A 27,925-nucleotide genomic window follows, 5' to 3' on the forward strand; every position below is an offset into this window, starting at 1 on the left:
GGAGGGGTCTTGCGATGATCCTCTGTTCCACAAGTTCTTCTCATCTCTGCTCCTGTCTTCCACTTGTTTGAATACACCACTTTACAGCTCTCTGGACCGACCCCTACCATTATATGTACTGTTTACTGTGAAGTTGGACCCTTTACCCTTGTACAAGACACTGACGTGGTGGCAGCACTTCTTTATTAAACATTCTTTTATTGTGGGTTGTAATGGGACACAGACACTCCCGCTCCGCTGTCACGTCCGCTCTCTCCCTCCTCCGACTGTCACTGCAAAAATATAAAGACTCACAATCACATGCACATGCCAGCACACCTGTTCACCCCACCTCTGCGCCACCCCGGGAGCTCGCTGTGCCACCCCTCCTCTGCAGCAGAGACCACACCCACGCCACATTTACCTATCACCTAAGACAAATAAAGATTTTTTTAAATGACTTTGCTGTTCTTCTAACTCATTTCGCTGTACTTTTTTCTAACATGATAAACCTAACATTCATATGGACAGCGATAATAGCCCCCCTTCCAGAGACTTCACATCCTGTCTGGGTTGTTTTAGACTGCAACAATACATAGAATTTTCACTCACTGCAAAGGTCATATATTGGATCTAGTGTGCTGTTCTAGTGTCATTCGCACTGACTGCAAAGCCAAATTGTTTAACCTTTCAGATCATATGTTTTTCTCCTTTAATATTCTTTTCACTAGCTGGGCCCATGTCCTCATTTTAGGTTTGACAGCGTTTTAGTAGGTAAAGGTGATTGCCTTGGACATGAATTGAGCTCCGGTTTGGGGAAGGCCTCGAAGGGGACTGGCAGTGGCTCCTGGGCCTGGCAGATCCCCATGTACTAAATAGAAGTGAAGAAGTTAAAGAATAGAAAAGGGCAGGGAGGATGGGGCACGAAAACGAGAATGAACAGCTTGGAGAGCTGAAGGAACATATTGTAACTTTCTCAAGAACCAGATGTTTTGATCTCAGTTTGTCCGTTTATTTGGTGACACAGGCAAACGGGCCATTAACTCCGGGGAGAGTGCTCTCGTGCAACACCTCACTTCAGCCCCGTACAGTCACTCAACAACCCAGACCCCCCTCCCCTTCCTGCACACATTAACTCCCTTTTTCCTGCAGCACAACCAAACATGTATCTTAAAGAAATAACAACAGTGTGCAGAGATAGCAAACCTGTAACTGTAAAATAACATTTAACCATCGTTACAATATATAGATAAGAACCGGAAGGAGTGTATTTGGAGGGATGGTCCCGCTACTGAAATTCCAATACTTTATCTCCAATTCAAAACCCGCACCCCTCGTGATATTACATTTAGGAACATCAAAGCTGTAAACGACCTCCCTTAAACCTGTATTTTTTTCAACTCCTCATGATCTGGTTGCCTATTACCGGTACAATACCAACCTTTAAAACCTTAATACCTTGCTCCTCTCAAACACAGATCTGTTTCTTTTTCTCACTCAGCACCTGGGATTACACCCAGCTTGCGCCTTCTCAAAGCTAAGGGGCGCCAACTGGAATTCCTCTTTAAGAAAACCGGACTAACCGCGCACAAAGAAATGTATAATAATCACATTGAACTGTATTGCCTCCTCCAAATCTACATACTATTCCCATTTATTTTTTCTAGTGTATGTAACCCTAAGTCTCCTTTTTCTTTGTTTAATCATACGACTAGGCCTCCTGACTCTTTTCCTTCTCATATGTACGCCGCTGATATTTGTAACTCTCTCAGGTCGTTCTGCACATTCAAAATTTGTGATATTCAACAGCAATTTAACTCTGCAGGAACTGTTAAGATGACTCCCTCCTCCTCTCTGTCAAATAGTTTTCACAGTTGCAATGTGTGCTGATAACACAAAGACTTGTTTTGTTTAGTTTTTTAAAACTTTTTACCTTTTAGTCATGCATCTCAAACTTCTGTGCTGCTGTATCTCTATGTTGCTAACTTTTGGAACTATTGTGAGGCTGCTTGATCTGCCATTACTGTAAAAAATTGGTCCATTGGAGTGAACAGAGATGACTCTTTCATTCAGTGGCTCTGGGCAGTACTGGGTGTCCTCTGAAGTGAATGTACCACATTTCACAAAAAAGACAACAAACACTACAGCAGAAAGAAACCAACTTGCTGCTTGCCTTGTATTAGTACAGGGACCTCCAGCGAGGAAGAGTATTTTCCAGGTGCTCAAGTTAAATCACTTGTTTTTTTTTTGTTTTACAAAAGAAAACATATGATCATCACAATATGTTTAAATCTAATGTAAATTTTTACTCTCAAGTTTCCAGTCAGGTCCTACTCTTCACTAGGACGTGATTGAAGATAAAATAAACTGACGAGGAGAGAGGAGGAACGGACTGTGAAACCGCAACATCATTGTGGATGTACGTTTTTGTCCCTTTGTGTCCTAGTGAGGTTAAGAAATTAAGATTTCTGTGTTTATGACTGTCTGAAGGTATTGTACTTCAAACTGTGTTTGTGAGCATCTGAGCATGTGAGTCACTGCTTGCAGCCAGCAAGGCTTTCCCAATTTTCAGTAATTGGGTTTAGTGTCTCGCTCTGCTGAGCCCTGACTGTGGTTCTGTTTTGTTTCACTTTGGAGGAATGCTATCACTGAATTGAGATTATGTAAATGACTTGTCTCTGTTTCTGTCTCTCTGTTTTTGTTTACCACATCCTCTACTTTCAAATGTGAACAGTAGAAACCAAATCATACATTTAAATTGCAGTTTGTTTTTGAACATTCTAATAATAGACTAGCAAAAAACAATGTCCAAATTTAATTGGGAGTTATCTTTTGTATTCATTTTGTGGGGTACAACAAACATACAGCATATCATCATAAATGCATACTTCCAGTTACTTTCTTAAAGCTGGTTATTGTTCAGAGCTGCCAGAAAGCAACTGCAGCATCGCACATTCATATACAAACACTAGAACAGAAATCATTTAGCTTGTGCAATTATTATTAATATTTAATTTAGTCTTTATTGTTTCTGTGCAGTTGTAATCGCCTGGAAACACAGCTGTATTAAGGATATCATTTCTCCGTTGCCTAACAACACCTCAGAGCCCAGGCTGAAATGTGTTATAATAAAGCAATCAGCAGAAGTGGAGGGGAATCCTTCCTCTTGGTTTGATGGACAGTTGCTAAGGTTGGACTCCCTCACCTGGGAGCCACCTGGTTAATGGTAAAGCAGTAAGAATGGCAGCAAACTGGAGAGCCAGACAAAAGAGTCAAGCCACAATCAACTCAGTGTTTACTCGGAAAGAGCAGATCAAAACCCCGGTGAGATAAGGAGTGTGGGAGAGAAAATAAGAGAAAACACGTGCTTCGGAAAGGAGCTGTGGGTTTGCCTTTTGTTTTCTCTTATTTTTTCAGTTTATTAGCTTTTATTAGCTCACATTGCTCAGATTTTTTCTTCTCACAGCTAAAAATCTGATTTCTACATTTGCATTATCTCATAGCTGTTGTAATGATCAAAAGTCAGACAGAGGGGCAGGGACACAAGCTTCTGTGGCTTTGTGGATTTCTTTTAACTCGCTGTAATTAGTACAAATAAAGCCTAAGGACTGTCACAGTCATTAGAGACTGAGTGGGTGGCACTAAAATTGTCAACACTGGATGTAATTTCTCAAGACTTTATATAACACTGCCAACACATGATTATAATTGGTTTTAACAAAGATATACAAGAAGGAAGATAATGTCAGGACTGATGGAAAAAGAAAAACAAGCATTACCAATTATAGCCATAGTTCTGTGAGCTGGAAGTGCAGCCCTTGTGGTCAACACTCTCCAGATTTACTCTGTGTGGCTTTCATAACTAACCTAGCATCCTCTAAGCCAGCTGGTCACAAACAGAGGCACGAGGTTGGGCGAGTCCAGCCTGTACCCATAGAAGGTCTTTGTGAAAGGCTGTTGAATGGATGTTGAATAAATGTTATGACAATACAGCACATATTTCAAACTAGTTCTGAATTAGTATGACCTCAGGTGACCACAATGTTATGGTAACCCCCTTCAGCTTTAGTCTAATCCCCGTACACTTCATTCTTATACTCTCATACTATTATATACACGTAAACATGAACATATGCTACCACATTAATGCATGAATTGCCACCTACTCCTACACTACACACATACTTGTCTTAATTAATTCAGTCTGTGGCACTGAAAACGTGTAGCTATTGCATTATATGAGACATGCACTGAGGATTTATTATTTTTTCAGTCCTTGTCCTTTTTTTTGACTATTTTAAACCGTTAAGCCTTTTTTTTTTTTTCTTCATGGCTTCACGGTTTGTTTTGTCCAAGAGGGTTTGGCCTGAGTTCATTGGCTACTTCAAATATCCAAGGCTTTGATGTTGACTCATTCCCGTTTCTCTTTCATTTCTGCTGGCATGTTTGTGTGAACAAACACCACAACCCCTGAACAAACCAGGTCTGTTATGTTTTGCCACATTCTGTTTTTATTGTGTGGGTGGACAACAAAAAAAATCTGTTTGTGATTTGATTTTGATTTATCGACAAACTGTAATTCTGTTGTTGTGTGTGTGCTGTGTGTACATCACTACCTCAGACTTTTACAAAACAAAGTTTTACATCTTATGCCTGATCTAGCTCCACACTGCTTTCTTTAGAGGAGTAAGAGAGGTGTAAAGAGAAGCATACAAGAGTATTTGGAGCTGATCGGAGATAGCTGAAATGAAATAATAGGAATTAGGTTACTGAAAACACATTATGTTTAAGTATTTGAAATAAAAACACAACAAGTATTATGCTGAACTGTCCTTTTAGCTATTGTCCTATTTATCAGGGATGTATTATTCATTTTCTCATGGGGCCACATGAGAAACTGGGACTGGTATGAAACGTTGCACCAATAAGCTGAACTCATTTCTGCTCACTATTAATTTTATACAGGGCTGCATTGGTGCAGCCCATCCATTTTTAGCTTTATCAACTCACATTGGCCACAATTTACAGTTAAGTAAAAAAAGAAGAAAAAAGGAAAATAAAAAGGATAGTGTACAAACCATGTAATATTCCCAAGGTATGAGTTTCCAGTTTATAAGTCCGGATTGGACCAACTTCCTATCCATATATCTGATCAGTAGTGTGCAAATGTGGTCTGTGTGGAGGACTATGAGAATAAACGGAGATGTATTTTTCAAAGCAGCAAGAGTTAAAGCTCCCCTGTCAATTCAATTTTCCTTCACCACACAGTCAAGGTCAAGGTAATGAGATTAGTCATCCTTGAGGAGATTGAATAACGAGCATGCAATTAGTTATGCATATTAATACTAAAAATCTACTTGACTGCTCTGCTTACATGCATGAGATGTATCTCCTGTTGAAGCGAGTTAAAGCAAGACTTTTTAGTGATAAACTTAAATAAATAAACTTTTATGTTGTAGTAAGATGAAAAGACACCTGTGAATGAAAATGATTGCCAATGACATTTTTCACTCTATTAGCTATGAGCTGGCAGTACTAGTGTAAATCAGTGGAATATAACAGGTGATGGGTCTGTTTGTGTGGGCAGCAGCGACGGAAGCAGGCTCTGCATGATGGCTCCACCCCCACATCACACCTTTGCAGCATCTAGCTGACACATCTGTGCCTACCTCTTTCGCTACTATTGCACTTTCACCTCCTAATCATCTTCAAGGGTGGTGAGGAAGCCTGACTCTATGCACACATATACACTGTCACAGAAGACAAAATGTGTGCCCCCCAGGACTCACACAATCACACAGCTGCATGCAAAAATCCACCAATTCTCATATACGACACCCTGCCAGGCTCCTCGGGCTGCGCAGCTTGCGTGACAATCTGTTCCTAATGTATGGGAAATGCCACATGTGCACACATTATGCAGCTAAATCTGTCAATGTAAAAGCCGTTAGTAGCCTGAGGTTACAGCTGCATGCACGGACCTTTACCAGACAAACTCATCTGTCAGTTGTGGAAGGTGCCAAGGGTGAGCGGAATTGTGAGGATGTTTGAGCAGCAGCTGGAATTTGATAGTCATTTCTGACATTGTGGGGCTGTTAAGTGTGAGCGTCTGTGCCCTATAATCCAACACCACCACAGCGGCAGGCTAATTGCTTGTGTAAAACTCCATTTGACAGAGAGAAGAGTGTTAGGTTTATGTGATTGACACATATCAGAGAATAATAGCCCCCCCTCAGAGTTGTGTCCAGGTTTATTGAAACCCCAGCCTGCTCTGCTCTCATTAGAAGCGTCTCGCTGGAATATTACTCTGTAGCTCCTCAGCTTTCTTTCAACTCTCTCATCATCATCAAAGCATCTCTGAAGTATACGCTCATCATTTCTCACCATCAGCCTTGATCTCCTTACACCTCTGAGACATTTCTTCTTTGCCACCTGCCTACCAGGCATCGTAAACCCAACCACCCATACAAACAGACACACACACACACACAAACACGCACACACACACACACACACACACACACACACACACACACACACACACACACACACACACACACACGCACGCTCACATGCCAGTGAAGTTACGAAAGGTCGGCCGAATGCCAGTTTCAATTCTGGTCCCTCTCATGGTTTCCCCTACTGCTGGGCTCATCAATTATAAACAACTAGTACATTGAGTGTGTGTTCGTTTACACATGCAGGTGCGCTTGGGTGGGGATACAGTTTTGTCAGAAACAAAACAACACTTTGCGTGCAGCTTATGGGCAACTAGGTGGGAGACACTGAGACACAGTGGCAGTGTGGGTTTGAGGCTTTCTCATTAATATGCTCTCTGGTTTTTATGTACTGGATGTGTTCTGTATCTAAATGCCTTTCAGTTGACCCACCTGCTTTTGCCATATGAAACACTGCATAGTTTGCCCCGTGAAAGAGAATTTCTCAGGAGAGAAGGAATTAGATCACACACGCATGTACTTGTGGCAGAAGCGCACACACACTTTTACCCGTGCATGCACTCCGAGGATGATTAGGTAGGAAGAAAGTGAACAATCTATGTGGAGGGAGTTCAAAGGCATCCTTGGAGAGTTTTCAGCAACAGCATCATTCTCATTTTTTGTCCTCCTCTGGCTCTGCCTGGGGATTCTCCCATCTTGCCTTTTATTGGTCGTGCTACAAAATAGAACGTAAAAAGTGTGAGCAAAAAGGGAGATTAGTCTTTTGTAACCAAACCTACTAAGCTGAGGCCCACTGCATTCCTCCCGGGCCATCAAAGCCTGTAATGGGGACACGTCATGCAAACAATAACAACACATGAAAATACACAACAACAAAATACACTGAAAAGATTTTTATATTCAGCTTTACCTAAACTGCAGGCTTGAACTCCAAACTATGCATTCACAGAGCCATTCATTATACTCATTAGCTACTTTTAAGTTTTTTTGCTGAGTGTAATTGTAGATTAATAGCTTGATGACTACAACAAGACTCTTACAAATGCAAAAATCACAAACAGACCTGACAAATTCATATTTGGGTGGAATCAGTGTGCATCCTCCACTCGACAGCTGAACCTGGCTTACGGCTCCCACGGGAATAACTGGCTGGGGCATAAGCTGCACAGAGGGTCAGATGCAAATGTTGCAACATACATGTCCTAAAGGTCTGGTGATGTCCACTTCTCCCTGTGTTTTTTGGAGTGGATGCAGTGGATAAACAACTTTTAGTACACCTGTATTTCCCAGTAACAAATATCCACTGTTGTCAAATACAGTCAACAATAAATTAAAAGATTGCAAGTCAACATTTCACAGTCACAGTATGCTGAAACTGGTGGACAATATTAATAATTTCTTCCTTGCTGCTAATTCTGTTTGTATAAGCCTAGGCATATATTGTGTAGATCACATTTCAGCAGTATTTTACAACAGCATAGCTTCACAGTAGTGAGTAAATATTTAATCCCTCTTGCAGCCATAGAGTCTTTCAGAATTATTATTATTTCACTATTTTTCAATTTTAGATTGCCTGGCCAAAGGACCGATGAGCTAATTCAATGGTACAGTGTCTTTCATCCGTTCATCCACAATTTACAAGAACTAGAACAAAATTATAACCAATACCTAATATCGGTTATCATTTACACTGTGTTCAAGGTGAAGGTCACATTTGTCTTTTTTCAGGTACTTTTACAATTAAATTAACATAAGATTTGCATACACAAAATGATAAAGAACTCATGAAATTATGTGACTGCTTAAAATATCGCTTTGTCATACATATTGCAAACCAGCTGTATCCTGTTGGTATGTACTGATCATGATCTTATTGGTCGTGTTCATAGAGGGAGTGGTCCTGCTGGTTCACTCTCCTGTCAGGAAGACTTGGCTCCTTTCACCATTATACTAATATCAGTAATATGGTCAGTGCTGTGAAATATATGGTGATGCGTTGACATATTTTCATTCTTTTTTATGGCCATGGTTACTACTGACCATGTAGCCTTAATACTCCTGAACTGGAATTGAAAAAAAGCCTGTATACTATAACTTGTTTTTAATGTCATCATGTTCCCCAAGACCGGCAGCAAAATGTAAACTGTAGAAGCAGTAAATTTATGGGAAAAATTGTGCTGAAGTTTTTTTTAGATTTCTTTCTGATTTTAGCCACACAGCACCTTTGTAGACCACATAACACCCTTATTTCATATCAAAATTTTGACAGGATAGTTTTGCAATTGGCAGCTTGGTTGTGTTTTGCTATTTGCAGGAACAGTTATAGGTAAACAATATATACAATATGTACGAAGTGATTTAACCTGTAGAAATATATTTTTAAAAGGCACATCTTTTTTTATGTGTATTGTACATCCTGCTTTCATTTTTCCATTTTTTTCCTGCTTATTGATCATCCTGTGATTCACCCCCGGACACACACACACACACACACACACACACACACACACACACACACACACACACACACACACACAAACTGTTACTCTGTGTTCTGTAGTTAACCAGCCGTGACATCTGGAGCTAAATGGGTGTTAGCGCTGCAGACAGAGGCCTAGAGGGATTATAGACTGACCTGAAATAGAGGAAAAACCACATGTTTCTTTTTGGCTGCTTTCAACAGTCCTACATAAGCATAAGGAACATAAAGATAGACTGCTGACACTGATTAAACACTTTCTCAGGATGCCCTGGTGAGGCCTGGCGCTCTCAGCTTGCACTCTGGCTGAAAAGTGTTTATTTAGCCACTTAAAGCAGAGAAGGCTGTAGGAAGACTGTCCTCTTCATGGCAGGTTTTTATTAGTCTGACTTGTTTCTTTGTATCTCAATACCGCCAGTGGCTGTACTAATTATACTGTGTCACTTTCTCCGCCTCTGTTCTCTCCCCACCTTTCCTTATCTCTTCTTCACTTACTTCCAGGACATCGCTATAATACTTTAGACCCCAGAAGCTTTCCTAACTTTTCTGATAGTTTCATACATACTGTATAGATAAATGTTGAAGAATATAGCTGATTCAAAACGGGTAGTGATCGTGTTTCCCTGTTCAGAGGTGCCACTAGAAAACACCTCAGAAAATCAAGCAGTTTATATGTGAATCACCTGAAAAAGCACTGCAAGCTAAAGCTTCCATATCATATTCAGTGGTGGTGAGGGCTTGTGTATTGCGGATGATAAATTTAACCACAGAATGCTGTGGGTAAAGTAATGTATGCATCTATAGTAAAGGGTGTACTGACCTTTTTTTTCTTCTTTATGTTCAGTCAAGTGATTCTGGTAACTCTGTTGCTAGGACACAAGGGCTGTGCATAAGGGGCCCACGAGGGAGAAAAATTGGGTTGCCTTTTCCTTGTATAGACCATCATTAGTATTGCACAGAAACATTACAAAATGGATGCTTACTTTTTGTAAAATAAGTCTCGACCTTAATCTAGAGACGGGTAGATAAACTGTATGTTCATTCAAACATAACAGCCAGGCTGAAGAGCAGCTTCTCCAGCAGCTCAGGACAACTAATTCATCTGATACATAGTTTGTTTTTAAACTTCAGGTCACTTAGTAACATAAATGGGTCATCTTTCTTGTGTGTCCTGGCCAGTGGCCTTATAAATTGCGTTATCCATTCTGCTCTGCCTCCAGTACCTGGAGGACAAAGATCTGTCTCAGGAGAAAGAAACAGGATGTGACAACGCCTGCCCTATAATTTATGATCCTTATGGCCCCTGGCATCAAACTGAAGAGACTGGGCTTAAAGGAGAGGCAGAGATTAAAGACCACTGACGGGGCATAGCATGATGTAACCTGTGGTTATGTGGGTGCGTGAGCACCTCTGTTTGTCTCGTGTATTTCAGTACATTTGTGTGACCTGTATGCTTACGAGTGCGTGTGTGTGTAGGTGGGTGCTCATCCATCTGGATAGAAGCTCTTCTCCTTGTGCAATCACATGACATCTAAAAATGAGGGATAAGCAGACTTGACTCATGGATATTTTTAGAACCTGGGAACACTCACTCTCTCACACATACAGGAAATTGAACACCGAAATGAACTTGCCATCACCTGTGGCTTTAGGTTAATATGATCCTTGTTCATCTTTTGTATCTAGAGGTACATGGCTGCTGGAGGATGAAATGAGTTATGAGAGCAAATGGAGGAGCCGCTGATTGAGATTATCTCAAGAATGTCTGTCTCGTTGTACCGGATATGAGGAACATGAGCAGACAACTAAACTGATTAAGGCAGATTTAAAAGAATGATACTACCGGAGATAGTCGTATGGATGTGATTTTTATGGCCGTCTTTCTCTCTCTCTCTCATACACACACACACAGACACACGACATACAGCAAGTCCTAAATTATCGCCTAAGGAGACTTGAAAAAAGTGAATCATAGCGTCCTGATTTGATAAGAATTGAGCAGCATGACGGGGCTCATGCTGGCCAGTTAGAAAGGGACCATATGGCGGCTCAGAGCCAACTCCTATCTGCCAGCTGAGACTGTTGAAGCGACGCTTCCACCGCTGTGGCACCTGATCCCCCCCAACAAGCCAATTATACAGAGTGAATCATTACAATTTTATATTTGTTTTTCATTTTGAAGCATATGACAGGACATAGAACTGGACAAGCTATAGGACCACTCATAAAACAACACAATCTTTATGCCTTCAGCAATATACACATGTCAGTTTGAATAGAGTTACACACTCGACACCTCTAATGAGTCATGCTCGCTTGATTTTGGCTCGCTGTGATTATTCTGGATTATTCTGCCCCGTGGTCACTTAAGCTGGAGGGAGTTTATTATTTCTCATCTATCAAACCAAAATACATTTGCTACTTTGTCTACATTCATAAACATAAACATATAAAAACATCTATATATTCATCCATTCAGATATACTCAGAATACTGCATTTCTCTTCTGCCCTATACTTTCCTTGGATGCTGTGGGACTTCCTGGAGGCACGCTGCAGGCAGTGCAATTGATGATGAAAGGTGTCCTGAGTTGACACATGTTAAATTAGATGCACACATACAGACATAGGCCTGACAAAGCCCGCTGATAATCTTGTTATAATTGCAGGGGAGTCATCTTTTTGTAACATAGTACAAGCCCCTTTAATGCTTAGCAGGGTATGAAGCATGGATGACCATCAGCATGATATCAAAATTATGACCAAAACCTTTTAGCGGAACATGGCTGAGGGTCTATAACGAGATTATCTTCAGAGTAATGATTAAAGTGATGCTTGCAATGAAGGATGATGACAGTAGACTTACCTCTGAATCTACCTGCTCCACTCTCCCTCTAAAGGCGTTTCTCAGATCAAAAAGCGTGTACAGAAAAAAATAATAAAGCCAAACAGATTAAATCAACTGTTGGTGAGTCATTTCCCCTGTGTGCTCTCCCTCTCCCTGTCTCTCTCTCCCTCCCTCTCTTGCGCTTTCCTCTATCTTTCTTTCATTCTGTCACCTTTCCATGTGGCATCACTCTGGTTCAGCGAAGTGCAAACCTCGATCAGAACAACAGAGAAATGGATTGCGGCAAAAAGGGAGGACAAGAGTGGCAGAGGGAGATAATGCAGAATCAATAAAGTAAGATTGGCAAAACTGGAGACGAAAGGACAGAAATGAAGGGAAGGTGCTACCAGGGTGTGAGATCGAAAGTAGGCAGATAAAAGCAGAAGAATGTCAGCCAAAATATTTCATGAAGAGAGTGTGGTGTATTTTTGTCTTAACAATCCTGTTTTTTTTTGTGGTTCATATTTAGTTTTCCACTCTTCAGAATGGTGTGAGCATGTGTTAATACACTCAGAGTTTTACAAGAAGAAGGTGACAGAAAACAAATGTGAAATTCATCCACACAGTCCCACCTTCACATTTTTTGTCTCTGCCTATTTCTGGTGATTTCACCTGAATTTCTATGATATTCCTTCGTCTGGTCCATACATCACTACTAGTGTCTTTATGATTCTGTAGTCATTTATATGTCCATACAAGGCATAAACTTAGGGATAACACTGTTCATCGATTAGGCAACCTAGTACTTTGACTCAGACTAGACTCCATCCGTCTCATTAGACAACTGCACAGACATTTTTGTAAGATATTTGTCACAGGTTTCAGACAGACTGAGGCTCAGACCTCCTTTTGCAAAGAGATTCAGGGCTCCAGGGTCCGCAAGAGGTTAAAGGGGAAAAGTCCACACACTGATGCTCTCCAGAAAACGCTCCACTCTCCTCCGCAGCCACTCATGCTCCAACTCTAACACACTTCGCCACTCAGTCGCTCTCAGACGATCCACACGGGGAAACTGGAACAGGTCCAGGGAAATCTATTTACAAGAGTAGCTTAGTCAGAAACAGGCTAGGGAAAACACACAGATTCAGATATTGGTTGCCGGGCTAAGTAACACGGGTTACTCAATGATCCAGCGATGAGAACCACAGAACTGCCATCTTAAGTAGTACTCAGAATAACAGGTAGATTAGCAGCATGTGTGACAATCAGGGCAGGTGCGTGGGCCAGAGGCGGGACCCTGAGGTGAGCTCCGCCCAGGCAGAACAGAGACAGGGGAGAAATAGAGAGAGCACAAAAACAAAAACAGAAAACATGTGGCCTGAGATAGTCAGCCAGGGAGGCATGGAGACCATGACAATATTATTGTTGCCTAAAGGATGAATCATGCTGATATGAATTTTCCCCAACTGACATGTACAGTTTGACATGTTGGCTTTAAGGGCTCAGTTATACAGGCCTAGAGACCAATAGGTGACTCGTTGGCAATCACAGGTTGCAAGAGGAAAAATATGTGTTTACTCACGAGTTGGCAAGTGGTTGCCGGTAATTGCAAAGTATATGGTGCTGCACCAAAAATCTCCTTGAAATTGCTTTTGTTGTCGCTGTCAGCTATAGTTTGCACTTGACAACTACAATATTTGCAGAGTTGTAGTGACGCTATGAAATGCATCACACCAAATGTTTTCCAATTCTCTTGCTTGGAATGATCAGGCAAAACTCTGAAGGTCAGTTGTCTCCATTGCTTGTTGCTTTTTTACTTTGCATGTTTTCCATTTCTGCTTTCATCACGTTTTTTCAAGTTTGACTACCACTCACCAAGTACACCTGTGTGACTGAGGCCTAATGAAAATACAGCAGAAGACACACAAGTGTAGCGGATATAAAGTAATCTGTGCAGACATTTATGGTTACCACCACGGACTTTTTTTTCTACTCCCACAAGCAGGTCAAAGTTTTGTTTTGTAAAGTGGGATATTTTACGATTGAAGACAGACTAGATTAAACATTTGTGTCAAAATGCTCCCCCTACTGACACTTGAGGTGGGCTGACTTCATTTTTAGTCCCTATGTTGAGACTGGCATTTATCACTTTAAGTAAAATGTATAGTGGATCGATTACAGTGAAAGATGCCATATTTACAAGTCCCAATTCCAGTTTGTCTCCTTGTGTCATTTGCATGAAATTCTGTTGCATTTATTCCTCATTAGAAAAGTGCTAACTATCAGCTTGTGAGCATTAGAAAAGCACTTAATATCAGCATGTTAGAATTTGCATTACAATACTGTGCAGATGGGACATATGCATAGATTAACTAACCAGGCTTATGTTAACTCTATATATCTTACATATTAAGCCAGCATATTAAGCTATAGCTCTTTTGCACACATCTGTTTCAAATCTCCATATTTTGTCTCCTTTTCTGTCTTCAGCTATTTATTTGTACTATTTGTATTTATATGTTCTATTTCTATTGTATATATTAATCGGCATCTGTGGGTGGCCAGCAAGGAAAGAATTTCATTGCACAAAGAAATGCCTTTTCTCTTGTGACACATGACAATAAACACTTTGAATCTCGAATCTTTGAATGCACCGTTTCAGGTCTGCTGTTGTTGGTTTTTTTAGGCCTCCCGTTTCTTCTTTTGTCCTTTTTTTGGTATTTTTTATAGATTAAATCAACAAAATGGGAAAAAAAATATTTTAAGACAGCCTGCTATTATCAAATTACCTAAAGACACAATTTAAAATGGCTTCTTTTACGAGTTATCTGTGATGTGTTGACACAGTGGTTCGTCTCTTGAATTTTGTTGCCATTTTTATGCTAGAGTGATACATAGGTCAGTGTTAAGTGGCTTAACAAAAAGAATAGACATAAAAATAAATAAAAATATTACTCAGAAAATGCTGAAAATGATCAGGTACAAGTATTGGAGCTAGTGAAAAGGCGACGATTGCCCAAAGAAAAATATTAAAAGACCTTCAGAAAGTCTGGAGAACTGTTGATCAGTATAGGTTTAAAAACTACAAAGTCAAGTCTGGCTCCTTGGAAGCAAAATATAAGTAACTGAGAGGTGGCTCAATACTTTTGCACAGAACTGGACTAAAAGGGCAGTTACAGAAGACAAATGCTTCAACTGAACTGGCTGAATCATCACTCTCTCCTGTTAAAATAGATAATAATTGAATGGAAATGTCACAGATTAGTATTGTAAAGGGGACATAAACAGACACAAAAGAGTGCCTTTCTTCAGATCAACATGTTTTTTTCATGTACTTTATTTGTGTTTGAAAGGCCTGAAGTATCATTAACAGCTGTCGAGTAATAGACTTAGCAGGAGGTGGACAGATAATGACCGAGAGAGGGAAAAGAGGGCTACTCAACTAATGAACAGTGGCTTTTTTTATTCTTTTTGTCCCCTCCAAGCAAGAGTCTGACTAATTATTAACAGCTCATTATTGGACCGGGATGGCCCCCTGACACATACGGCCTACTACTAGTTCAGTTAATTACAAAACAGTAAATTTGAGGCAGGTAACAGAGATGTTGTACAGTCACTTTTATGAGTAAGTGCTGGTTCTGAGTATTGAAACACTAAATACGGGAAGAAGAAGTGTTTAATTTTCTGGTCATAAATCAAAAAACAACAAATCAAAAAATTTCCCCAAAGGCTGACCAAAACCAAAATCTAGCCCTATTCTTGTCTTCATTGTAGGGGAAGCTTCTGTTTCACCTACAGCAACAAGTTGTGTCTCTGTCTTAAGTGGCCTCTTCTATTCCCTGTGTGTGGAGCAGTCAGTGTCCAGAGGCTGTGGAGAAGAGAAAGCAATGACCACAATACTAAAAAAGCAGAAGATACTTTGACACTGAAATGAAACAATTGGAGAAAAATTAGGAAAAAAATAACATTATATAAATATAACAAATAAACAATGTTTGTTATGCACCTCTTGCTATTACTACATTAGGTTTGACTGGATTGGCTGGATGCCCATGATTCAACTCTCCTGTTGAAATCTGGTCACTGTAGAAATTATTTGATTTGAGCTTTGTGACAATGAGTTATCCTGAATATGGGTGCACTGTCATAGGCAACAGTATTCAGGTACTTTGTGGTGTTTAAATGGTGGTCCGATGGTGCTAAAACACCGAAAGTATGCCAAGAAAATATACCCCACAACGTTACACAAGGTCACCTCGTCATTCTGATGCTCTGTTTGAACTTTAGTATGTTTTCTTGACCACATCTACATCGACCTGCTCCTATCCTAAGCTAACAAATGCAATACAGTTCTTTTTTTTTTTCCTCTTCTTGGCGGGAAGCCCTGAAGGCAGCAGGAGGGGAAACACTGCTTGTTGTATCATGATATACCGCTCTGCCTGGCAAATAAAATCTCAACCACAGTCTTTCACTATTATTTTAATCATGCTCCTTATCACGCCAGAAGATCACTCTTGAAAGGTGGAAATTAGGCAAAGTGAGTGGGCGGGGGTTGTAAAATGTGGTTATTTCAGTCTTTCAGTGTGAGGAAAATAGAAGCTCTTCTGATATTCAGGGGAATCGTCATCTCTCATGTGAGTCAAGGATGCTTCACAGCTAGAAAATCCACACTAGAACATATTATTTATGAGTTTTTCATTCGCCTGTATCAAATTTATCATCCTCGGGTGCTGCTTTTGGCACTTTCATCGTTTTTGTAGCAAAACTGTTGAATTGGATTGTCTATATTTAACATCTGTTCATTCCAGATATTCCAATATTTTCTGTATATAATTCACTGCCTACATGATATACATTTAAACTCCTAATGTATTGAAATATTTCTTTCAACAAACATCAAACATTGCTTCTGTTTTGTGTAATTTTCTCTTGCTACAAATCTATCCAAACATTATTTATTCAAATGTTTGTGTTAAAATTTTTTAATGGTTTTATGACCTCCAACTTGTCCATTATTATTCAAATTCTTTTTTATCTTTCCTACATATCCTCCTGCCATTTCCTGCTGCTGCACTGGCCCAATTTCCCCACAGCAGCCATTTAAAGTTTCATTTTGTATTATCTCGTGTGTAAGGTAAACAGACTCATTAAGCATGTTGTGATCATAGTTAAGCTTTGCTGCAATGAGGGTGGCACACTGCCGGCGCTCAACTCATGCACCATGGGGAAATCAACTCTCCCTCCAGGGAGAGACTCCTAGCTGTTGCATGATTGTAGCTACAGGTGCAAGAGAAACTATTACTCATGAGGCCTTGTTTTTTGCAACACAGACATGCACACACACACACACACACACACACACACACACACACACACACACACACACACACACACACACACACACACACACGCATGGACACAGCTGTTGCTTTTTTGTTGTTGTTTTTTTAACGTTTTAATGCAACTTGTATATATTTGCACTTTTCTTCAGAAGCACTTTTCTATTAAAACTTGTTGCACATTCAAATTTTCCTCACTACCTTCAGCTAAACAAATACTAATAAGCGTGATTATAAGTGGTAATTGAGAGAGCATGCAGTATGTGGCATGAAGCAGCCATCTGTTTTTAGTCCTGAACACAGTGTGCTGTTCCTCTTGTGCTAGAGCCTCCGGGCTAAAACTACCAGTCGTTTATTTGCACACCCACAACATTTTGTTCTGTCTGTGATGTTAAGGATCAATACTAATTGCCCATTCAGCAGCGGTACTATTATCGCTAACGCAACAATCCTGGGCTGAGATTTAGCCTCCCCGCACACACACCCATCAACGGCTATTTTTTTTACACAGATTGGATAATTCCCATTTCTGTTTTAAAGGCAAACTCACAGAATAGCCCATCCTCACACAGAATCAGTTCTGCTCAACAAAAGCTGTAAGAAGCTCTGAATATTATGGGCACAGCAAAACACAGAGTAAACCCTGTGAACTGAGGTGAACTTTCCAAAGATCAACTTGTCTCAGCGACTCAGGAAACATCCCTGAGGTGAGCCATGGGTGACAGCTGCTGCCGCTCCACTGGCACAGGTAAATGCCAGGAGCCCCACTTGGATACACTGACTTACTGACACACACACACACACACACACACACACACACACACACACACACACACACACACACACACACACACACACACACACACACACACACAAACTGCTGTGTCTTATAAAAATCTAAATGGAACAAAAGCAGGTTTAGCATTAGTCACACTACAAGCCGCAGAGAACAGAGACAGATAACCCAGAAGGAGTTTATGTGTGTCCCTTGTTTTCTTCATAGACATCAATAAAACACACACATTGTTGCAAGATCAGAGAAGAACCCAGGGATTCAGAAACAGGCCTTCACTGTAATGGTTCAGAACAATAATAATCTTTATCTTGCTTGTGCTTGAGTTTGTTCCTGGAAAATGAATAGAACTAACAGCTGAATAGCACTAAAATAATTCCATTACAGTTACACTAATGATTGAGTGTTTAGATACAAAAATACAGAAAAAATTTTTTTTTATGCGTATTGTCCTTGCTTTTCATTAGGACAACTTAGTCATCTGTATGATTATTTAGATTCCTGGATTTATATAGTTAAACTTGGAGTATAGTAGATATCAGTGTTAGCTGTGGTCTATTTTCTTCCATGTTCCCAATGTGGGGTGTTTTTGTGTCGACACATGATGTAATGAGAAGTAGCACAAATGATGTAACGAGAAGAAATGCCCATACACATGCATCAGTCAGTCACATTACAATCACATTACTAAAATGGTTTAAGTCGTTCTAGTTCCTCCAAAAACTGGAGCCTCTACTCTACTCTACTGTAGAGCATTCCTACATTCAGGAATCTGGAACAATTAATACATCCATCTGTTAAAGTTCAAAGTAAATGTTTCACTAATTTCGGTTTTATTTTTGAATTGCAGTACTGCAGAGGACCACCAGGTGTCTGTAGAGTAATAGAGATGTATCCTATTTTAAAGACTCAGATCTCAAATGTAGATTACAGACTTAATGGTTTTACTTGGTCTTCATTCTCTCAGTAACAGGTCATGCCACTTGCCCACAGCCACAATACACCAATTTTGCTGTGTCTTCTTTTAGTCTATTTTAACACACAAGCACACACACACCACACGCACACATGCACACAGGCTCTTTTTAATTATTCTGTTCAACATGGGGTTTATTTGCCCCAATAAACAAAAACAGAACAAAACTTACCGGTACTATCTAAAGTGGAAACAGAACAAACAACCTTACTGGGATTCAAGACAGGAAAAAATATACACATTTCAAGCTAGTTAAGCTTAATTTGCTACAAGTGATAAAACGTAAAGCATTTCTTATTGCAAATCACTGACAACATGCCACATGTGCTACATATCTAGCATGGTCTTCTCTCTAAACAGCCTCATCTACACGCTGCAGATGCTTTTACTGATGATGAACTTATGTTGCTTACAGCATGTCTGTATTTGTGTCTGGCAGTAAAGGGGAGGCAGCAGCTATAGAGACAGAACTACTGAGGGACTACAGGTTTGGACAACAGCAGCTGATAGAGATCTGGGGACAAGCGTGCGCCCTCGCCATCACTAAGGTTAGTGTATCTCCCATCTTTCAGATAAACTGAGTTGTTCTGTTTCTCTTTTTATATACAACTAATTCTCAGTTCAGCCACATCAGTGCATGTATAGCCTACTTGTTACTTACTTGCCTAGCCCATCACTCCACCATCATTACCTGTGCCTGGGCGAGATGGACTGGTAATTCTAAATTGACTGTAGACAAAGTGCTGTGTGAACATATGGTGACTTATAATCTTAAGTGCATTCATTGACTAGAAAACTGCTACGTAAATTACATTAGTGTATGCATGCATTACTCACACATGAGTGCACTGCATCTGGGAATTTCAGGTGATAGTGTCTCAAATTGAACATGGCTGACACTTGGTCAGCCATGTTTCACAGGATGAAAAGTCCACAGTGGGACCCACTCAGTTTTTTTGCCTGTTATTATGAGTTTCTCTAACACCAAGATATTCTTTGTACTTCCAGTGGCTGTGCTTGCAAATGCACTCATGCACTCTCACGGTCAGCACACACTCAAAAGAAAGCATAGATTTGAAAGGTTTGAAACACTGCATTTTTCTTCCTTTTTTCCCCCTCATTGCTTGTTGCCTTCACTTTACTAGAAGTATAAGTCAAAACAACAGCATGAGCCATCTATCGCTATCCAGCCATCTCAATCAGACTAAGCATCCAAATTTCCGTGGGTGTGGATCCATCCAGTCTATCTTAATTTATTGTTGTGAATGAAAGCGGTGACAAGAAACATATTTCCAGTCAGTTGTTTTTGCAGTTCTCTTTTTAATGTGAAATTAACATTTAATCTGCTGTTGTGCTTTCAAAAAGCTTATTTCTTTGGACCATTACACCAGAGAGATCAAACACAGGGCAGTGGTTATTAACTGTGGAAATTTTGTGTGTGTTGTATTTAAATTTTCCTGCGTTTTAGCAGTACCTATAATCTGTTCCATATAACTAGCATTTCAATCTTATTGTTCAATTTTTAATTAATATGGGTGTTTTCTTCGCACTTTAGTGAAAATGGCAAAACTGCAAACATTTAATGACCATTTAAAAGTGTCAAAGCTGTTTTTTCGTTCTCCTCACGAGTTTTGCAGGGATTAGCTCAAATCCAATTAAAACTTTCTTTGAGAAAGTTTTTTTCTCAAAGAAAGTGCTTTGAGAAACTTTCTTTGAGAAAGTTTTTCTTCAAATTCACACTTTTTTTTCTTCCGTAAAACTGTTCAAACCAAAGTATGTCATGCAAATTTTTCCAATTACAGAACTTTTTGAGTGTCATAATGCGGCTGTGTGCAGGCTTGATGAGGACCCAATCGCAAACTCACGGAGGCAGGAATGAACTCAAAATTTACAGCTTTATTGCTGGAGAGCAAAACCATACAAACTAAACTGGGCAACTATTACAGTACAGAGAGAAACACACGGCCATGAATGAGGGAGAACGCGACACAGAACTGAGAGAGACGCGTACATAAATACACAGAGGGTTAACGAGGGAAGTAGGAGCACACGGGGAACACAGGTGACACTGATAATCATAACGAGAAATGGCAGGCGTCAACACAACACTGACGGGAGACTGTCAAAGTAAAACAGGAAGTACACAGAGGTGCAGACAGGAGGAGAGAGCGAGCACGGGGAGAGCACAGACATAACGGGCTGGGGAAAACATGGAATAAAACACAAGGAGGGGAGACTAGGGCTCACAGATACACAGAGGGGCACACAGGGGGTAAAGTCACAAGGGGAAATCAAATAAGGAACATCTTAACAGAACCACCTAGGAACCAAGGCATAAATAAAGAACAAAATACAAAACACACGAAAACTAAGAATGCTGGGCCAACATGGCCCAGGATCATGACATTGAGAAAAATAATCCAATCCAAAACTGCAGTTTAAAGCTCACATCCAATGACATCAGACTGCGGCCTTAGCAACCCAGTTTAATAACCTCTGCTGTGTGTCTCTCCAGCAAACCATTTCTAAAGGTCACAGATTTCAGCCCATCCTCCTCATGTTCTGTCCCTCTGAGCCTCAGTAATCACAGCAAAACTTGTGATTGTATGAGGGGGCAAAAAGTCACAGTTATGCGTCTTACAATTTCATATTTTGCATGAACATTCATAGAAAATGTTTGATTACTGTGTGGAGGAAATGTTCCAAGTTTCTGTGACATTTGCTTCCAAAAATGTGAGCAGCTCACCTCGGGCGGCACAACACCTGAGCTCACCCAGTGGCACTGCTCCGTTTACCAAACCACGCCGGTCCAGAACCGCAACTTTTCAGCTCTGGTGTGGCTGCAGTTTCATCGTGCTGTGATCTGGACTCTGTCAAGCGAAGATTGTGTATGTGTGTGTCGGTTGAGGGCTGTTAGGAACACATGTGGTTCCCTTTGACCAGACCGCTGACTTGGTTTAATGCCATGCTGGTTTCCTCAGTGGGCTCTTCAGCAGGCTGATGAATAAGAGTCTGAGCTACAAGACATATGAAACCCTGCTTTGCTGTCAGGAGGAAGGATGACAAGAAAAAGAAACAAGAAGAGAGAGACAAAAGGAAATAAAAAAACAAAACAAGGAAAAGCACAAAAGCGCAGCTAACAGGAAGTTACACATTCGTAAAGTGGGGCATTATGCTTACAAGAGGCAACATTACCTCAGTGAGACACCTTTGATATCCCCCTTCAAAACAAGAAAAGAACAGAAGCGGGAACAAGAAAAGTGAACGCTGAGTGGCAGAGTGGCAACATCAGTCAGAGGTGGAGGTTTAGTATTCTCCCCTCATAGTGTGTGATTAAACCCACCACATCCACTTCCCGACTATTACCATTAGCTGTCACTGGCCCCGTGCCTGGCCCTCCACCACCAGCCCCCAACAGCAAAGCCATACTAGACAAACATGGTCTGGATGGGGTGTCTCACTGCTGCCCACAGCCGCCAGCAGCACGCTACCGCTTACATGACATCACTGCTATTTAAAGAAAATTACAGTCGAAGGAGATGCAGACAGTCTGATTTTAGTGAGTACCTTGCTGGCCTACTGCTGCTGGCTTCCAAGTATACCACACAAACAGGCATATGCTTCCTCACACACACACCTACACCTTGCCAGATAGATTATAGGTTTTCTGTAAGTAATCCCTTTACTGTTCCAACAGCAGCAGCCACCAGGTCCAGACTGTGTGTGTCTGCGTGTGTGTGTGCCTCTTTCTGTATCAGTCTGAGACTTTTCAACACCTGAGTGGAGACAGGAGACATTTTTGTTGCCACACAGCAATAAATTAGTCTAGGCTATAGTTTGGAGTAGCCCCTGGACTTTGGTTTGGTCTTCTAGTACAAATATTAAAGGTAATATTTTTCTGGATATGTGAGTATATTTGTGTTTTTAGGAGCCTGATAATGTTTTCTCAGGCTCAGTGTGTGTTTCAGGTTGATTGGAGGTGAAGGCTCATGTGCCTTTTACATTTAATTCAAAGCAGTATACCCTTAGAGACGTTATTACAATCAAGACAGGCATATTTTCTATAGTTGGTGTGTGTTTGTGTGAGCATGGGAGGGGGACGGGGGGTCGTAAAATCGCTTAGCTACTCTTGTGACCTTTCGTTCCAAGTTTGCCCCTTTGTTTAGTATCAAAAGTTTACCGAAACCTTAAAATGTACATTTGTTACAGATGTTTATTTAGACTTGTACCAAAGTATTTAGTTGATTTAAACAAAGAAGCACAGCTATCATCATAGCTGCCTATAAATCCATTCAAAATCCATCAGAAACACTCAAATATTGGGTCAGACTGGGAAGCTTGATTTAATATGATAATGAAAGTAGTTGTGAAATTTCATATTTATGGGAAAATTGCTCTAACAGAACCTCATTTTTCGTTCTAAACTAATAAAAAAACACAACCAGCAGTACTGACCTCATGATACAGCATGCTTTATGTCCCTTCTCTTCCTAATTTCTTTCATTTATTAAGTTTTAGTATCACATATTGTAGAATATTAAGCATTCTCAGTAAGATTACACACATTTTTCATAATGAAAAATTCCCTGCCTGAATTGATCTGGCCTGATCCCTTTATAGCTGCTCACCGTCAAGAGAGTATCTCTAATGGTTTCACCAGAAGCAAGATTGAGCCTCCCGATGGTCCTCAACATTTACAGAAAAATGTCATTAAACCTTCTCATGTGAATTTGTTAAAACAAGCAGAAAAAGAGAGTTGTGTAGCGTGAGGAAGACACAGGATGGCCAAGTTATTATGGGCTGGCTGGTTTGTTCCACGCAGGAAATCCATTTAAAAATCTGTGATTTATGATTATTGTGTTTTTGGCCATTTGGGGGAGGCATTCATATGCTGTTGTAGTTCTCACCACCACTTCAGTATAAGCTCGGTTTCCCTTTTTGCAAACAATTTACCTTCATAAACGCTACACAGTTTATATGGTGGGAGCTAACTTTGTCTGCTTGACACTTGACACGAAGCAAGTAGCAAACAGTAGGTTTCCTGAATTTAGCTGCCTGCTGCAGCTTGGGAAAGGGCCGAGTTGTGGGCTCAAAAACTACAACAGAGATCCAGGAAAACTAAAACACTCTTGGTATATCTGAGAGAAACTGCAGAGTTGTATTTTAACTCTATGTAGTACAACTTGCATACAAATACCAGTTGGTTCATCTCATTAAATAAGGAGACACAAGACACTGGCTGACTTTGCTCTCCTCTACCTTTTAATCCTATCAATCATTACCTTCTTTCTTCTTGTTAATATGAACTGTGTGGCCCTCAGCAGCTGTAACAGCCTGTCCTCCATCTCATTGATCCTGTGTTATGATTTCTCAGTCGAGCTGTTACGATAGAGATAATGGCTGCTGTCTCTCTTCTCCTGGATTCATCGCTCTACCTAATGCACTCTGAGTCTTGTTGTATCCAATTATCCAATGTGGAGAACTGCCTGTCTCTCCATTTGAACTTTCTCCTGTCCGGAATACATTAGTGAGAGTGGAACTAAATGGGTTTTATGCACAGTGGAAGAATTTTGGCCTACTTGAAGTTCATCTCCAATGTTTGGAGGCCCATCACGGCAAAAAGGTTGCTCTTTCATGATAACAATAAATAATTGTAGGGTGCAATAAAATATTCACAGGGAGCCAAAAAGTTATGGTATAATTGTTTCTCAAATACAAGGTAGAGAGAAAACTCTAAAAGGGTAAGCCTATGAGTACATTATGGTGTATAAAGGTGTAATTATGGTACAGTAATGGTAAAATTATTATTATTATTATTATTATTATTATTACTATTATTATTTTAATAATAATAGGTTGAGTTATCACTGTATCACTACACCCAGTAATAATTGGTTTATTATTAGCTATACTATTTACAGCATCTATCAGTTCTATTAATACATCACTTTATATGTGCCCTGTAATTATGAAATGCTTGAACTGTAATTTGTAGGTTATGATCTGAACATTACTATGAACTGCAGTCATAAACTATGGCAGTGATAAAACTTTGCTAATTGGTCCAACAAATTGTGTTTTGACACACATTTATTGGGCTCTAATTGGACAGGACATGAACTCAAATGTTCCTCATATTCAGCTTGTTCTGGTTCATGAAATCATGCTGTAACCTTTATAATAATGAATAATAATTCCTGTGTAATGCCACAATGCAGAAACTCTTCTATACCCCCACCTAACATTGTTAGCAGCAGCTAACAGTCTGTATATCGTGGCATTGATTTTGACGCTGTGAATAATCTGTGGGAAAAGAAACCACAGACAGGGAGTGCATACACACAGACACAAACACACACTCACACAGTCACACAACACTTCTGTTTATGTGGAGATGGAAGATTAACCAATCATGATGACAGTTCCGCGGGCGAATACCTGTCTCGTTTAAGAAGGTGCAGGGTGATTTACAAGGGAATGTGTGGCCAGTAAAAGAGACAGATGCCAGCAGCTCGCTGTAACCAGGATGCAGACAGAAAGTGTGTTATATATAAATATATATATGGAAGCATCCCGTGGTGAGGACACTGGGATTTTTTCCACTGTAGTTATTTTAATGAGATTGGACCTTTTCTCATAGACACAAGAGACAGGGGAGCCGGTGCCATTTCCACCCTCGTCTGGCATCCCAGGCACTCAGAGTATGATGGAGAGGCTGAGGTGAGGATCGGATAACCTGGACTGAATAAGAAGCCTAAGTTGGAGGGATGATAAAGAATATTGCCAAGAATTTATCTTCCTCTCCCTGTCGCTATTGTTCTCTATCAATAACCTCTTCTATCCACGTCTTATTGCGGTGCTTTCCCTCAATCATCAGCTCATAATCTATTTCTAATGCTTTCTCTCTCTCTCTCTTTGTTTTATTGTCTCTCCACCAGGCCTACCCTCTTGGCTCTTTAACAAAGAAGCAGCCAACAGTGCTGGTGATCTGTGGTCCAGATCAAAATGGTTCTATTGGCCTGGTGTGTGCCCGACACCTGCGCATGTTTGTAAGTAACCTAGGAAGTACACTAAGGCAGGAGTTATATTCAACAACATGACATGTTTGGGACATTATGGGACTTACTGAGCCATTCAGACAATACAAAAAAGCTAATCTTGCAAATGATTACATCATGACTAACAGGGGATCCCATATACAGGCCCACAGCACTTTACAGAATTTCATTTCAGCTCCTGTAAATGGCTGCAAGCAGTTATCCCATTACCCTCCCTGCAAGAGCTCTCAGACAGTCATGATATCATTGTATTGTTACTCTCGTTAAAGCCGTCTTGCGCCTTGCTTCCGCAGCCACGATGTGATGTCATGACCATGATGTCTGCAGCTTAGGCCACATACTGACTGACATTACAAATTATTCTTCAAGGAGCTATCCATCTTCACTGACCCCGCTGCAGATCACAGCTTTGAACATCCTTTATTCTGAGTACATGGTGCTGTGGTCAGTCCCGGTCTATGATTTTATTACAAGGGAAATTTTGGATATGTGTTTTTGGGATCTTTGGCTTTGAATGGAATGCATCTATACACTTTAGCATATGTGTCTGACTTACTAGATTTACAGCACATCGATAGTTCTGATTAAAACCATGTTCTCTTTATTTAAGAAGCCCAATTTCTATCTTCCTTCACCTCCCACTCTGTCTTTTTTTCTCAAGGCCAAGAACAAGGCCAGAGGTTAGCTTTGAGAAGATGTAGTTTGCCCTGGAATTCCAGAAATGAATAAGAAATGTTTCTGTAACTTAACTTAAGGATTTGGGTATTGATTCCCTGCTTTAAGTATATTGAGTGTGGGGTATTATTATATCTGCTTGTGTATCCTTTTTTCCCTAATGTTTTTACCTTCTGTGTCCATAATTTCTGGTATATTTTTTCCCCTTTTCCCCAAAGTGAAACATTTACTTCGTATTGAAAAGTGCTGCATAAATAAAATTTTATTATTATTATTTTTAAAGAGTCTGCACACTGCACCAGCCTGATCTGGGACCACTCTTGTCTGAGCTTGCTCTAACTTGAGAAACTTGAATACTTTCTTTGGACTGTGAAGTGCTCTCTCGGTTTAAGACTGTATGTTTTTCATGGTGTGATGTGATCCCTGTCAGCAGGATGACATGCAAGTATACACACGAGAAACACATTTTAATACATACACACACAGACACTCATGCACAGCCACAAACTCTGATGCAGAGCTGTGAATGTGATTAGACAGAGCAGAGAAATGAATGATCATTTGCAGGAGAACAGTCCAGCTTGCTTCCCACGTCACTCCAAGATAGCCATGTTAACAAAAACAGGTTGTGTCTGAATCTGTTATGGATTCTTTAATATTTTCCGCAATGCCACATACCCGAGAGCACAAATATTCCTTGATCAAAGCCAGTGTTTGATGAGGAGAAACAACAATTACAGTGGTCATTAGTTCTGGTGCACTGCTCATATTAAAACAGGTGGACATCATGTTAGGTTTGGCTCAGTTCATGTGCTCTGAGGCATTCACTGCATGGAAACTTGTGCCATTAGTTACAGTATGAACTAAAATGCAAACTACTATTTTGCTTAGCAGTTTTGTTACCTTTATTAACTCTGGGCAATTACAGTTCAGTAAAATTTAACATTCAAAGTAACAGTTGAGACATTTCTTTGAAGTTTTTGCAGGTCTACTTTTTTTCTATTAAAGGGGACATGTTATGCTTCTAACATATATACCTATTACAGTCTTTACTGTTCATCAAAATGAGGTCAGTGCGTGTTAAAGCAATCCATCCAAGCTGAAGACCGCTGTGAATGCTTGTTTACCAAAGATTTCCTCTTCTCTTGTGTGGGCTGATGTTAGCTCACCACAGATTTCCTTGTATGTTTAGCTCTGTCTGGCCTAAAGAGGAGGCTTAAAAGAACTGGGTTGTTTTTTCACAAGCCAGGCGAACCAGATGGCAGCCAATCATTAGATAGGTGGGGTATTTTTATGGTTTGGGGTAATGAAAGAAAGAAGAATTAACAATAAGCTGACCAGC

At 40.3% G+C, this 27,925-nt stretch overlaps 1 protein-coding gene across 1 annotated transcript in view; it reads left to right on the top strand.

Annotated features, from left to right (window-relative positions):
• Positions 1–27,925, top strand: part of yjefn3 (YjeF N-terminal domain containing 3) — a 46,109-nt gene that overhangs the window by 13,966 nt on the left and 4,218 nt on the right. The window contains exons 2-3 of the mRNA XM_084921202.1: positions 19,290–19,398; positions 25,789–25,899. Of these exons, the coding sequence (XP_084777328.1) occupies positions 19,290–19,398; positions 25,789–25,899 (220 nt within the window). The remainder of the gene's footprint in view (positions 1–19,289; positions 19,399–25,788; positions 25,900–27,925) is intronic.

The sequence above is a fragment of the Perissodus microlepis genome, chromosome 23 (genome assembly GCF_051167445.1).
Source record: "Perissodus microlepis isolate ML-2025 ecotype Zambia chromosome 23, ASM5116744v1, whole genome shotgun sequence".
NCBI lineage: Eukaryota > Metazoa > Chordata > Actinopteri > Cichliformes > Cichlidae > Perissodus > Perissodus microlepis.